General features: G+C 39.9%; 1 protein-coding gene across 1 annotated transcript in view; it reads right to left on the bottom strand.

Annotated features, from left to right (window-relative positions):
• Positions 1 to 9,268: 9,268 nt before the first annotated feature.
• The window catches only part of LOC119742519 (ATP-dependent RNA helicase TDRD9-like), a 61,468-nt gene continuing 54,749 nt past the window's right edge, over positions 9,269 to 15,987 (bottom strand). Inside the window, exons 36-38 of the mRNA XM_038218478.1 lie at positions 14,530 to 14,705; positions 13,166 to 13,356; positions 9,269 to 9,441 (exon numbers count right to left, since the gene is read on the bottom strand). Of these exons, the coding sequence (XP_038074406.1) occupies positions 13,206 to 13,356; positions 14,530 to 14,705 (327 nt within the window). The 3' untranslated portion in view covers positions 9,269 to 9,441; positions 13,166 to 13,205. The remainder of the gene's footprint in view (positions 9,442 to 13,165; positions 13,357 to 14,529; positions 14,706 to 15,987) is intronic.

Here is a 15,987-nt window from a genome sequence, read left to right as displayed (position 1 = left end):
TGGGTGCACCCAAGTAAATAGGCCAAAATTCGTCCCCCGAGCTTATATCAGAGAGTTCTGAGAGCCATGGAATTGGGAAATTGAAGAGATATGGCGAAACTTGGACTTGGGGCTTCCAATTCAGAGCATTTTTGGATGCAATCGGGCTCGAAGGTGGCGCTATTTAGCCATGTTGTGGGGAATCCTTTTTCAAGATGGTTACTTTTCCACTTTGGGAAACATCACTCGTTTTAGGGGTCCATCTTCCTCGGGTGAGATTTTCTCGAGAAGTCAACCCACCAAAAAAAATGAAAAGAAAATGAAAAATGACATGTTGATCATCATTTTTCTGTGCAGCCTGAATACCTGTGAGAGTTCTGAGTATATTTAAGAGAATTTTGAAGCATGGGCATTTATCACTGTTGTCTATGGGAATTTACTTGATTGGGTGCACCCGTCCCTTATGGGAGCTAACCAGCAAAAAAAAAAAAAAAACTGGGGTGGGGTATATGACCTTCTGAGACTCTTGGGGGCGTTGCATGACTGCGTTTGAGAAATCTCTCCAGGCTGTTTCTTTTGTGTAGTAATTTACGCTAAATGCATATCATGAGATTGGTTTAGGGCCTCTCCTTTTGTTTTCTCCCTCTTATACATGGGCGTCGCGAGGGAGAGGCAAGGGGGGGGGCACTTGCCCCCCCCCCCCCTGGAAAAGCAAAAAAAAAGAAAAAAAAAGGAAGAAATAAAAAGAAAAAGAAAAAAAAAAAAGAGGCGCAAAGACAAAGTGGTGTAAATTTAATGAGTTGGTGGGGGGGGGGGGGGGGGGCAAAATGTCCCTGCCCCCCTCTAAAACTGATAAATCGAGAAAGTGTTGAAAAATACAAGCATTTTTGGGCAAATTTTTTTTGTGCCCCCCTCTAGAAAAAATCCTGGCGACGCCCATGCTCTTATAAGTTTTATTCCTTTTCGTGGGTCTATTTTATCCGAAATACCTATCCTGATAGAATCATATCAACATTTATTTCTATTCAACCATATTCAAAAAAGGAAAGTAGACTGAGACGCATATAAGGATTCCGCACTGATCCAAGAAATAAAATATGAGATAACAGGAAACGTCGATGGGCTAATATTGTCAACGACTTACAAACAGATTACTGAAAATAATTTTTTAATCAAAAGGAATGAATACAATTCAAGTGGGCAGATTGAATTTTAAAAAGTAAGCCATTGGCCTACACATGATATACATCGCAAAATAAACACTTGCAAATGGGGACTTCATTTATTAAAACACGTAGTAAACTGTACTGAATTAAAAAAATACACACTGGAAGGGGAAGAGGAAACAATTTGGTGTTTGAATGGAGGCAAATGTTCCGAAACGTGACCTTCCATGCATCTTCCTTTGATAGCATCTATCTAGATCCCTCAAAGACTACCCAACAAAAGCAATTAGACTTCGAATAGAAGGTAAGGCAAACTATTTGAGCCGGAACGCACGATTTGGCCCCTGTGTACATAACGTATTATGGTATGAGATATGATGGTCTCTTCGTGGAAGTATTTGCATGTGTGTGGTCACAAACGTCCGCGAAGGCACGCACGCAAATTTCACACCAAACACTGGTCTCGTGTGAAATTCTACACATGTAGCTTGTGACGCAGTAGTGTGTAACAAAAGTCCAATTTGAAAGGGACCTCATTTATATTAAGGGGTCACTCGGTCGATACAAACAATAAAAGATTTCCCTTTTTGCTTCTACAAATACTGAGCGTGGGGAAGGGGGGGGGGGAGGGGGGAGGGGGGGGGGAGGGGACACAGGCTTTGCACAGCAAAGGTCTATGATATGCGAGCAGATTCGGCGATGATGCAAAACAAGACTGCGTCTTGACCTCGAGATTCTGACCATTCAGCGGGCGCCTTCTATCGGGTCTTTCACAACCCGTTGTTGTATAACAAAAACATGTCAGCCAAATTGACCAATCGACAGCTTAGTCCACATATCTGATCGAATTGACGTCACAATTTATAAAGTCGACTCCGATTGGCTGGAGCACGCGGTCGCATTAGTTTGCGTTGCTCACATTATATCAGACCTTGGTTACGGAGCTGACTCCGTTGGACAACGGGTGATACTCAGACTAGACCTGTAGCGGCTTGGGAACAAAAGTGAGACCTAACAAAGGGGGGGGGGCCGCAATATTTTGTAAAGACTGCCCTTTTCTATTCAAATGCCCTTTTTTCACCAGCGCTTACCCCCCCCCCCCCCAATATTTTGTGTGCCCATTTTTAACAAGTGCCCTTTTTTTCTGAACAAGTGCCCATTTTAAAAAGAAGTCGTGACCTTTTTTGTCCCATCGGCCGTTCCGGTGCCTTTTTTTGCTGTGTATATAGACGCTCCTATCAGTTGACCTAGAACAAACTACAGTCTCCTCTCAAGATCTATTAAAAACGGTCTTGGTGGCCCCCAAAATAGCCAGTTTGTGGCTTCAAAGGCAGCGGGTCCTGTGCCAATAGGGAAACACCAACGCAAGGGTGTTCCCTCGTTCCTTTAAGTTTTATTCCATTCTAAAATACTTGATAGTATGAGTACCAATTTAAAGTGGTTCAATATTTCTGTCGCAAACCAGAGTACAGTAGTATGGAGTATGACATGCACGTTACACCGTGTAGTTCCCAAGACAAAAAGCAAAATGTGGCAGCGCTGTCAAAAAAGGAGATTTAAGTTGCCAAAATCCTCTAAGTTAAAAGCCACAATTGGTGAAATTAAAGCGCGTAAGCAATGATTCCATGAATCTGAGTGGCTATTACTGCAAACATGGCAAAAGATTTCCGTAATTCAAATTATCGCCCGGTAGAGGGAAATTTCCAAAGCCATACTTCAGTTTTTCATTCCCATTCCTTGCATTTTTAATTATTACATTCCATTGCCTATGCACCAACTTCGTTTGATCAGTTTAAGAGTATTGCTCATACAAATATCCTAAAACCTCATTCCCCAAACACTAGTTTTGGGGTTAAAATGGGTTAAAACACAAAATTTTCCATTTCAGCAAAACAAGAAAAGTTACATAAAATGGTTTGCAAAATACTGTTAGTGTTTGTGGTTGTTTATCAATAAAATAAAATTGTTCTTGCTCAGAAGCTCCATATAATACAAAAGATGCTGGGACTCGTTTAAATTTTACCTCCGCGCGGAGCTCGACATATATTTTACCAGAGCCGGGGATGACTGCAACATTATTGATACCAGACCAAATTACCAAGGGACGCGCTGCCTGTGAGCCACGGCATGCGCTGAGTGCCATAATCAGCGGGGACGGTAATCTAATTCCGGGAAATGTCCATTGATTAGTGACGCCATTTTGCTGACAACTCTCTATAATTACAGCTGGAAAAGACAGTTGGTACGACATCGGGTCTTTGCATATCGTATTCCCCGCCCCAAAGTTATTGACGAGCTTTCGCACGCGAATCTCACCCCTACAATCTAATAACAGTGACGAAATTATTTTGTTCAGGTGTCGGAATTTTCTTTTATGGCCAAAACAACATGTTCAAAGTAACCATTTTGATTTCCTAACGAGCGAACTCGCATTTTTCTCGCAAGTTCTCTAAAATAATTATGCACTCAATGTGATTTAACATTCCGTTGGAGAAGATCAAATTTGAGTAAAATTTAATGTAACATTAAATTGTACTCAAACCATTTCGACATAAAATCCAAATAAAAGAGCATACCCACAGAATAGGGGGGGGGGGGGGGGAAATGCAAGTTACCTGAGGGTTATGCATTGACTCACATTACTAAACTCAACGCACTCTACGATCCCTTGATGAAATATAGCATTTCATTGAAATATACACTTTCAATTTGTCATGGTTGACCTCAAAATATTCGACCTCAAGAAGCCATCATATCAAAATCATTTCTCCAGAGGCTTCCGGTTCAGAATGAATTTTCCGAGAGGACAAGAAAGATGAGGCCATTCTCAGTCGTTCGACCGTGCAAGGAGGCAGAATAATTCAGGGCCCCCAGTGAAAATGAAGGCTATACTTGGAGGAAGGGTGAGGGTTAGAATTGTTTTGGGGTTGGTAAACACCGTTAAGAGTATGGAGGTATAGTAACGGTTACTGTTAGGGTTTGGAGTTTAGGGGCTAGGTTAAGGATTGGGGTATGGGATGCGGTTAAGCTTTAGGTATAAAGTTAGGATTAGAGTTGGGGATGGTACATGAACACGGTTATGATTAGGGGTATAGGTAAGAGAAGGGGTATGTACTGGGGTAGGGTAAAGTTTGGGGTAAGGGTTCAGGTAAGGGTGGGGATTAGGGTTATATAGGGTTAGCGGTGGGGTTAGGGGTAGATTTGCTGATAGAATTGGGGTTAAGGTGAGAGTTACGGTTAGATACTTGAGGCATTGTTTTTTTTTTAATAGGATATGAACAAATGACGATAGTTTAACGTTTTGATTCCGGGGTTCAGGTTAGGGCTAGCCAGTTACTATTAAGTAATGTGCTGTTTACATGAACATTGATGTGGTTTTTTTTTTTTATAAATGCTGTGCTAGAGATTCGCAAATAATGATAGCCTCGATAGACTGTATTGACATATAATTCTGAGAAAGTTGAGAGGCTGATTCGTGACTCAATGCTTCCGTCAAATATCGATTGAATTGGATCATCCTTGGGATCGTTGTCCAACTGCGAGGATACAAAGGTCCTTAAACATCTGCTCAGGCTAACAAAGGCAGGGGCACTTTTTGATGGGTGTGGCCCTATAACCCCCCCCCCCAAAAAAAAAACCCGAGCCGTATACTAGCACCCCTCATGCATTGGGGGAGTAATCTCCAAACATTATGAAGAATTTCGAAATTGGGAAATATAAGGTATTTGTCCACAAAATTTAATTATCTGAATGCCAAAAATATCTTTGACTCACCCAACCCCTTACCAAACATATTTTCGAGACGCGCCTGGTCTAATTGAATCACGAGCGAATCTATTTAGCCACTAAGTGCTCAACCACGAAGCCAAACAGTATACACCAATCACAGAGGAGTGCTAATTAAACATTTGTTTAGATGCTCTCTGAAAATTAAAAACTCCCAAATGGTGGGCAGAGTTATGCACAAAATCCACGAGCAATGACCGTGTATAGTTAGTCGTTGTTGAGCCAACCGAACACCCCACCCTCATGTCGAATATCGCCATACCTGATGCGTGACGGACAGGGACGCGGACGGGATGTCACACACCAACACAAGAGAGGTGCAAATTAAATATGAGCTTCCAGATAAATTTCCGTGACAGCGGAGAATTTGTCAACAGGCGTTTTGACGTCACAGCCTGGCCGACCGTTGCCTAGCGACGGGATGCGTGAGCAGGCTGGATGTGTGTGGATGAATTATGAGCAATTTTCTCAGTGAGTTGATGGACCTTTTTTCGTCTTAACACTGGATAAAAAAGTAAAACTCTGCCGACAGGCATGAGCCCGACCAGCTACAAAACAAACGCAATACAACGTATCAACAATATCCGTGATGCGCGGAATTTGCCCAAAGCGTTCCGAGATTTCGACTATATTCGTCCCGTTTTCAATTATTGGCAAGATGGTTCAAAACAGTAGACCCATGCCTACGTTACATAGAAATAAAGGATAACGGTTGTTAGCGTCCTAAGGCAACAAGGTTGAAATTTGTGGGAGAAAATGGTGCCGAAAGTGAACTGTTTATGAATTTTGCAAATCAACGCATAATTTTGGAAAATTTATTTGTATGTCTCCCCCGAAAAGGTTTATACGTATCAAGTAACACAGTATTTGAGGTAAAAATAATGTGCCAAACGTGTCAAAAATTTCGGTCGAAAAATTGCATCTGGTTAGCACGCAGTTAAGAGGGTAGGGAAGAAAGGGTGGGGTAAGGGTTGTGGGTCTCGAATGAAGGGCGGTGAAGGGATTTTCGTCACAGAAATAAAAATTTCTCTTAGAAAGTGACTTTTTAGGTACACATTGCTATCGATTTGATTTCGAAGCCGCTTAGCACGAAATTTAGAAATGTGTTGCTTTTTACCGTTAGATTACCAGCGAATGCGTCATGTGTTACTGAATATTGGTTGTGACTGGTAAACTGACTAGTAAACCGAGAGGTTTACCACTTAAACCAAACATGGGCCATCCTTACTTATGTGAATTTCTAAAACTAACTATTGTTCTTATTACTACGGGGAATGGTACTTTATGGAGATATTCCCATAGGGTTGTGCACAAAATTGTTCCAACTTTAATGACCCCTAACCCAAATTTCTCTTATCCTACCCCCACGATTTTTTTGTATATTTATAGCCATGCGCGTCGGCAAAATGAAAAAGTTTTTTTTCAATGAAAGATGATGTCACTGGTTTGACTGGAAACCCTGTTGCTGCACAATTTTAACGTGTTTTTAGATGGGGTTATGGTCGAGAATAAGCTTTATGTGGCCTCTCTGGTCTCCCATAATATTTGCACTAAGTTTAGTCGGGCACCATTTGCAGTCATCAGCCGACATTTGAAGCAAAAAGAACAAGTAAAAAAAAAAAAAGCCGCGTCGCCGCACCACTTTTTGGGCAAGCTCCATACCAGAAACCGGATACTTTTTTTTTTGGCCTTAAGGGTTAACATGAATTAATTAAGCAGCATTCGGAAAGACCATTAAAAATAAAACGCTGTGAGGAAACAAAAACATAAGCCCTCTCGCAATTTCCACTGAGTGAGCACTGCTCTCTTAAGATGAATGTGGAATACATGTATACATATTTTATTGGAAAATATTATGTTATTTCCTGACAAGCACGGTCAATAAACTATCAGTTCATGATTGTGAATAAATAATGACACTTTGAAGGTAAACATTTTTTTGTTTTGTAATAAAGCTGGTTTATTGAACAAAATAAAATGTCTGCCATACTCCACATAGGCCTATATTTCCAACATCGAAAGAAATAATCTGTTACGTGGTTATATTTTCTTTTTAACAACGAAATAATATACATCGTTGCTTGTTAGTGTCAGAACAGTTGTTTAAAAATGACGATTACACTTTTTTTGGGAGCTCTCATGGATGACCGATATTCTAGTCATATTTCTTAGAAAATAATATGAAGCAAGTGTTTTTGCCAAGTAAACGATTAATCATTGTCAATCAACAAAAAGGGAAATCATGATTAGAAAATATAAAAAAAGAAGATAGATTAGCAAATGTTATTTCGGATGGCAAAAAGTAAATGGCAGTCTACAAATTCTAAGGATATAAAAATGACTAATAAAAAATGGTAATTGGCTTTTTGGGCTTTTTTTGTTCTTTGATTGAAATAGGAACTTAATTTGTTTGCATTTTGTGTGATCCAGAAAAATACACTTTGGTTAAGGAATAGGTGGTAAAATAATGTTTTATAAATCGAATGGTGCTTCTGCCAACCATAGTTTTGCAATTCAGAAACGGCCACAAACTAAACTTTGCTAAATATCCAAGCTTTCGAAATGTTATTTCTTTCATGGGCACAACCTTTCACGAGGGTCGTAAAAACAAGAAGGCAATTTATGGCACACTGGAACACGGCATGATTAGTTTTCTGGTTGATGTAAGCACTTTCGTCTCCCTTACCCTCCCTGAATGGATAAATACTGGAATTCAAAACCTGATCAAAGAAATGGTGTAAACGCTTTCGTGTCAAATTTCTAAACATCATGTTCTCACATCAGAATGGTTTGCCTTTGACATTCATCAAATCAGGATATAAAGGGTGGATACAAAAAAAAAAACAACCCACCGAAACCAAGATATGATTGCAAATTGGAACAGAAGTGGGGCACATGTGAATCAAAGGGGATGTCTTCTGTTGGGGTTGAATCTCCTATTTAAAATGACACCCTGGTCATGTCATTACATTCATGATTGACTGAGCAGTGACCAATTTTTGAAAGGGTCTATTTAGAGGCTTGCACCACTTTTCAATTGTGGTTTTTGTTGTGTCAGTTGTCACAGAGTGAAAGGCTATGGTTGCCAATCAAGGCAGGTGGGGAAAAAGACATTTCACAATGAAAAGTGGCGCAAATCTCTTAATAGGCCCTTACATAAAATTGGTCACTGCTCAGTCAATGTAAAGACATGATCAGGGTGTCATTTTAAAGAGGAGATTCAACCCTAACAGAGGATATCTCCCTTTGATTCACATGTGCCCTACTTTTGTTCCAATTAGCAATAATATCTCCGTTTCGGTTTTTTTATCCACCCTGTAGAATGAAATATACAATTGTAGTGGCTTTATACAGAAGAACAATTAGCTGAAGTAGAGATGTCATGATTATATTTGTTAACTCGGGATGCCGTTAACGCATAAAACATTGGTAAACAATGAAATTAAATACAAAGACTTTTGAACAGAATGTACAAAAATAATTTAAGTTATGATACAGTGGTTTTTATATACTGTCGTTTGATGAATGCTTATGTCTGCTCTTGTAATAACACAAAGCAATAAGAAACAACTGTCAACTAGCTGTAAATGTTTGTGTACAGTTTGTCACTTTTTTTCTCAAAAAAATCTTAGTTTTTAAAATTTTGAGTTTGCTCACAGACACAGCAATGAACTGAAAGATTCTATCTTCAACAGGATTAATCTTTTGAAATGTTCTCCATTTCTTAAGAGGATCTCGATTTTGTTTTGTTATATAAAAAAATCTGTTCATCTTTGAAATGCAACAGTGATTACACAACACTCATTGGGACAATTTTTAACATGCACATGCCTCATGCAGATAATATGCCAAATTGTCAAATTGACAACTAAAAAAATATGTTTATTGTCAAAAGGTATGAAGATCCACCTTTCTGTGGAATCAATCTTGTTAATTTTTTTGTTAAGCTCTGGTTACATGGACAATTTTTTTTTTAACATCACATAATTTGATGGTGTTGTGCAGCAGGACAATCTATTCTAGGACTTTAGACGAATCCGGACATGTGATCACTGTACACTCGCGTGGCCCCCTTCAATGGAGAAACCATTGTGCATGCTATTGTACAAAGCAAATGGCCCATGATGGATTATCTGAACAATAGCTAGCACAATGCTTTCGCCATTGAAGGGGGCCTTCATGATAGAACTGATAGCGTGCCCAGTTTGGTCTATATCTTACAACGAGGTGGTGGTTACGAAATTGACCTAACGAGGCTGTGGTTACGAAATTGACAGTTACAAAATCAACAGTGTCTTATGTCTTGCAGATGTTTTCTTTCTTCCATTTTTGTTGTTGATGACCTCCTGTCTCCAATGATGAGGGGCTAATGAAGGTAGGATTATGGCCTTGCTGGGGGGCCTACTGTTTCCTGTCTTTAGGCAAATAAGCTCAGCCTCGGACTTAAAAAATAGATCTTCCGGTCCAAATGCGGAGGATGGAGATGGCCCTCAAGGCGATGCCAATGACACTGTCGAAGCACAAAAAAAACCACCTGTTTTTTGCGTGTTTGCTATCTTTGCATTCCGCATACAAAAATTATATTATAGCGCCCCTTGAACAAAGACGTTGACAAATTGGGGAACCGCCAACATCGGGGTGATCTATATCACCCTGACGCAACAAAAATCCATCTTATAACATAGGGATGGATAGCTCAGTTGGTAGAGCACCGGAACAGCAATCCGGAGGTTACAGGTTCAAACCCCGCTCTAGTCAATTTCTTTGTTCAACTTTGAAGAATTACACTGGTGATGTGAAGACATGTTTGGTTTTATCATTGGGATCAGTCACTGCATGTCAGGTTGGTGCCAGTACTAATTTCCTCGCCTTCCACCTCTATGACCCAGGTTCAAATCCCACCCAGTTCAAAATGGGCTTTCAGTCCCTGCCTGATTCCGGGGGTTTCCCCAGAATAGCTTTCTGGGAAAATTTTTTCATCTTTTTTTCTCCCTAGATGAGTTCTTTTAGGCTTACAAGCTACCAGTAGTAGCGCAATTTTGAAGACTCCTTGGGGTCATTACCATAAAATGAAGCCAAATTGAATTCTTGGTCTGTGGGTAATTCTGCAGGTTGTGGGTTCGAGTCCAGCCCGCGGTTATGGAGCGTGTGCCCTCGGGCAAGGCACTTTTGTCACTCATTGTTTCTCTCCATCCAGGAGTAAATGGGTACCTGTGATTGATTTTAGCTGCTTTGCGCCGAAATGGCAGCATCAAGCTGTATGCTCCCCAGGGAGTTGAGATTGTCCTTGAAATGTTTAATTAGCCTAATGAGCAGGGTAATAATGATGTAGCTCCTTGAGCACCAATACTGGTGGATACGTGCGCTTTATAAATACACATTATTATTCATTATTAAATAAATAAACAACTTCAAGAGAATATCAGAATTTTCAGCTGATGAACTTCAAATTCAAATGCAATTTAGCTCCTTTCATTAAAACACAGCTACTGTCCCTAATTGATAAAAAACACCAAAATAAAACCACAAACACATGTATTTACATCAGAAATCTTGACAAGATGAATACATAACCCTCTATAACTGTGTAGCGATGGCCAAACGAGTGATCAACTGAATTGGAGCATTCACTAAATATTTTTTTGCATGGGCGAACTCTCTGTATGTGGGCCGGGATCGACGCGAAACCCTTTGGCAATAAAAACGGATTTAGTTGCTCTAATGGATGGCACTTTGGTCACATTAGGCGTGTTACGCTGTGCTCAGGCCGGCATGTGGTCACGCACATCAGGCACTAATGAACGAGTAAAAACCCGGCTTTTCCGGCCAGCTTTAAAAAAAAACCGCTTGGTCATAAATAGACACATCAGCACAGTAAAGGCTGAAAATTTCTCCAATCTTTTTCTTGTTTTTTAGCACTCTTGTTTTTTTCTTTCTTTCTTTTCTGTTGTGTGCAGAGGTGCCTAAACAATAATTGAGCCAGATTAATTACCTCAACCTAAAACAATTTCACAATTTTTTTTTTAAATTTGAGCTCTGCTCCCATTAGGAAATATATTCTCTAATATTCTTGTTTCTATTCCTTCCTGTATATCATTCTTAAAGGCACATACCGTAATTTTCGGAATATAAGCCGCGCGGCGTATAAGCCGCAGCACGCAAAAATCTGCAAATTAAGATTTGAAGTCGGCGTATAAGCCGCACCGGCGTATAAGCCGCACCGACTGCTGCGGTTTCAATTTTGTAAGGCCTCCAAATTCTAGTCAAAATGCTCTGAACCAGTTCCATTTAAGTACACTACAGAAGCTATTAAAAGGGCCACAAAAGTTATATCAAATCATTTACAATCGATACTTTTACAAACAAATATGGGAATTGATGAGAAATAAACACCGGGAACTGCTGCCGGCTGCCCCGTCATAGCCCGGCAGCCTGCGCCACGCACGCCGGTGAATGACAACATTTTCCCACAGCACGTGAGAGAGTATGAAACCCACCGTGTGTTGTCTGACTGGAGCGCTACAAATCTTGCTTTGTGGCAACAGATGCTGATTTGTTTTGTCCTAAGAATAAACAGGTCCGTTTTTACCTCAAAACTTATCAAAACTTATCAAATTGTTGCGATTACTAACGAGTAGTTGCGATAAAAATTCAAGTTTCGATCGTAACTTTCTTCGGAAATAGTCAAAACGAAGCGAACATTTTAATAGACGAATCCATTAATTTTGTAAGGGGTGATTTAGTCCCTCTTTTGAGTTTTACATCGTTTCTTGAATACATTTCAAAAAAACAAAATATATTGTGACGTTGAACAACTGATTATGTAATAAAAAAATGTTTCGAACGCCATAAACATTTTAGTCGTCTTTTTTTTTTTTTTTTTAAACAGCGGAAATATTGGTAATTATTGTTCCCAAGAAAGAACACCCCTTTATTACCACAAATGGTGTGGTCCGCTGGGGGGAAGCATGCTGCATATCGCTGCTGCACTGTACCAGTATCACGTACTGCTGGTTGCAAGTGTCGAAGACAACTTTCATCACCGTACTTTTTACCGCTCGGTACCTTTACGTGAGACGTGGTTTCGGTTTGTTAATGACTTTCTTAATTTATAATTCATTTCAGCAACACATCTCTTCTTGTACCAGTACATTAAATTCACATGTGAATCTTATTTTTATTCTTTAAGGCTCGGCGTATAAGCTGCCCTGTGTATAAGTAAACATTTTCATGGGCAAATTCAACGTATAAGCCGCGGCTTATATTCCGAAAATTACGGTACATGTAGGATCATTTGCATTTATCGCAAAAGTAACCTACCAAATTATAACAAAAAAGCTTACTTGGATTAAAGACTGTTCTCGTACTAAATATCCCGTAAAATAATTCCCTCTGGCTTGCTGTCATTTAGAAGAAATCAAGAAATGTATGTGATTACCACTGATCATTCAACTGACTGATTTTTGGAAATAAGAGTGCTTTGGAGGAAATCATGTTTCGCAATCAAACATTTGTGCATACATTATCACTGTTTTCTCAAAACTGTATGTCCACTGAGCTGAAATTTCAACAGGTTAGTTTTTAAACATTCTTTTTTTGGAGTTTGCGTGGTGTTATTATTGGAAACGAACAAAATGCATGAAAAGCAAATGATCCTTTATAGGGTGAGTCAGAATGATCTGGAACCAAGTTCACCATTTTTTGGCGGCATATAGAGTATATTGAGAAAAAAAATGAGTGTTTCATATGAATGGTTTATAACTCTGTCTTCCACAGGAATTTTGAATTTTTCAATTTAGTGGCTGTGGTGAGGAGATATGCCATTTTCATTGAAGTGGCTCACACAGAATTGAAATTTGCCTTTTTTAAATGTGACAATAACTTCAAGTGAGTCAGTCACCATGACTAGGTTTTTATTTGTTATTACACTGCTTCACATCAGTACGCGATTTCAATAAATTTGTTGAACCATGGAACCATGGTCAGAGTGTTTTGTAGCGTGTGTTCTTTGGTAGTGCTTTTTTTTCAAAATGGTACAATACACAAAACTTTCACCAAATATGTCCAAAATACCAGCCTATAACATATCTCATTTGCACTTGTTGTGATTCATATTTTTAATATTTTCCTTAGTTTGGGTCTAGATCATTCTGACTCACCCTGTATGCCTTTAAGTAAATGGATGCCGAATGCACATTCAAACATTAGAATCTTATTCATTAAATCCTCCATACCTTTTACCGTCTTGCCTTTCCTCGGGACCTTTTCTTTGTTTCACTGGAAATATGTTTCGTAGTCCTGGGTCAGTGTTCGTTCCTCCTCCATGTGCGTCTGCATGCCGAGATGAAAGAGAAGATCTCTTGGAGTGTAGAAGACGGTCTCACACAGCCAGCAGTGGGCAGGCTTGTCAAAGGGAACAGTGGACCTAGATTCATCAGAAAAGGTAATGAACATCATTAGCAAACGTTCAAAAATGAAATCCTCCAAGTATCATGAAATATCCTACTTGACTTAACAGGAGCAAACATCAGGGTATCTGCACTTTTCAGAAAGTCAGATTTGAGACTTTTCAAACCCCTTTTAATGCTACTCTGAACAAAGTTTAAGACCAAAAATAAGTGCATAAAGCAGGGAAAACAGCTATAGCTAATGAAGTTCCTGGAAGTATTAATCATTACCCCTAGCTTGTACACTTATTGATACTTATTGAAATATTTTGATGGGCCCACAGGAAATTAGTTTCGGGTAACTCAGACGTCTGTAAAACTAACGTATGTACAGATTGGCAAATTTATCAGCATGGAAAACAGGTTTTTTTTGTAGTCTCGGGTTTTTTTTTTCAAGAAGAGGAACTACCATCATTCCTGGCGATGGTTAGGACCAAACCATTGGGCTTTCAACAAAAACCCTTCAACAGAAACCTATGCTTTGTGTCTAAACGTGCTGGAATTATAATCGTTACTTTCGATACTTTTGTTCCCTTTCGATACTTTTGCTTACAAGTCATTAAGCAAAGCCTCAGAAGTTCTGCCCACTTCCACCTGTTTGCGGTTTCCCTATCACCACGTCTTATTGTCTTTTGATGACAACATAATAGTTGTATCGAAAACTGTGGTATTTTTGTGACAAGTACAGAGGACTCTCAAAATCAAATACCACAAAAAGTCTAATATTCGCATTTTTCTTAACTACGGCCATGGGCGTCACGAGGGGGGGGGGGGCAAGGGGGGCACTTGTCCCCCCCTGGAAAAAAAAATTTAAAAAAAAAAGAGGAAAAAGCGGTGCGAAGCCATATTGCTGTTAATTTGATGGGGGGGGGGTACGGCAAATGCTCCCCTGCTCACGCTCGGAAAAATGATAAATTGAGAATATAATGAAAAAGTTAAGGAATTTGGGGAAAAATTAGCTTTGCCCCCCCCCCCCCCCCGGAAAAAATCCTGGCGATGCCCATGACTACGGCCTGTGCCCACATCCGGCTCATTTTTCCAGAACGCCTCACATGTACACAAGTGTGATACAACAAGGACATTTTGGTCTGTGCTGGACAGCGAAGTTCTCTGCTTAACAGCAGCTTGAACCTTGACCCCTGACCTCTCACCTGTTGGCCAATGAGTGGAGGTGATCCAGGTGAGCTTTCTGCTCCTGCAGGTTTCTCAAGTCGTCCTCGTCGGCCACCCAGGAGTTCAGCGTGATGCTGTTGTGGAATTCGTACAACTTGGGATACTCCGCCGTGTCCGCATCACGGTCGTAATATATGTGGTCACTGGGATCAACCTGAAGAAAAAGAAAAAAGATATAATGTCACAGAACAGCTAAGCATAAAATAGTGCCTTACAGCAAATTTACGTGCTTAGCAGAGTCAGCTGGCGGTGGAGGGAGAGATATGAATAGTAGACTAAACCCAAAACTGTCTTTAAGAAATTGAACACAGTGTGGTGATCGAAACAATATGGAAGGCATTAAAGTCAAGTTATACGAAGCACTTCTAGTAAGACCAGTACTTCTCTCTGACTGTGAAATGTGGAAAATTAACGTCATCGTCCCAGGAGTAATGCTATTTTGGAATTTGTACAACTTAGGATACTCCGCCATGTCCGCATGATGGTCGTAGAAATTGAACAAAGATGATGAAAATAGGCTAGACTTGCTCCAATGTCAATGCCTAAAAAGGACCCTTCAAATATTTTGGCCAAACGGCATTGGTAGGAAAAACTATCTCACTCAAATGTTAAAAAAAAAAAAAAAAATCAGGAAGTCTAAACAGAGATGATGGAACTGGACTGGTGATGTTTTAAGGAAGGAACATGACCACCGCTTGACTACCCTTACATGGAAAAACAATCTCACTCAAATGCTAAAAAAAAAAAAAAAATCAGGAAGTCTAAACAGCGATGATGGAACTAGATTGGTCATGTTTTAAGGAAGGAACATGACCACCGCTTGACTACCCTTACATGGCAGGTGGATGGAAAGCGTAGAGTGGGCAGACTAAAAACAACTCAGAGAAGGACAGTTGAAACGGAAAGAAAGCTCGGCGGACGGAGGAAGTGGAATGAAGCTAGGGGATGCGCACATGACAGAGACAAATGGAGGCAGAGCGCGATGGCCTCATGTGCCACAGGGCATGAACAGAATAGGTAGATTAGGCAGAGTCCGCTGGGAACCAGTCAAAAGCAATATACTTTGTTTGATGTTTTTTAAGCTGGTAACCGTTTTTGCTCAGCAAATGTTCTCTAGACGTAGCAAATTTCACTAAAATCGGACCCTTGTATCACCACTGCTGCTACAAAACGAATCAGCAAACTGTCTGTAGAATTGAACAAGGGAATAAATATACAAAGAATGGGCTGAAAGGAACAAACAAAAAACAAAAAAACCAAACAGACGAAGGATCAAAACCAAAGGAATGACTTTGACCAAAACATAAATCAACTAACAAATGGACAGACAAACAACTGCACCAAGAAACAAATCATCAGAGGAATGAGTAAACAAAGGAATAAATATAACAACAAAGGAATGCTGCACTAACAAGTGAAAACGAATGATTCAACAA

This window comes from Patiria miniata, unplaced genomic scaffold, assembly GCF_015706575.1.
Source record: "Patiria miniata isolate m_02_andy unplaced genomic scaffold, ASM1570657v1 HiC_scaffold_6, whole genome shotgun sequence".
NCBI classification, from domain to species: domain Eukaryota; kingdom Metazoa; phylum Echinodermata; class Asteroidea; order Valvatida; family Asterinidae; genus Patiria; species Patiria miniata.
This window is presented reverse-complemented; position numbering and strand designations above follow the sequence as displayed.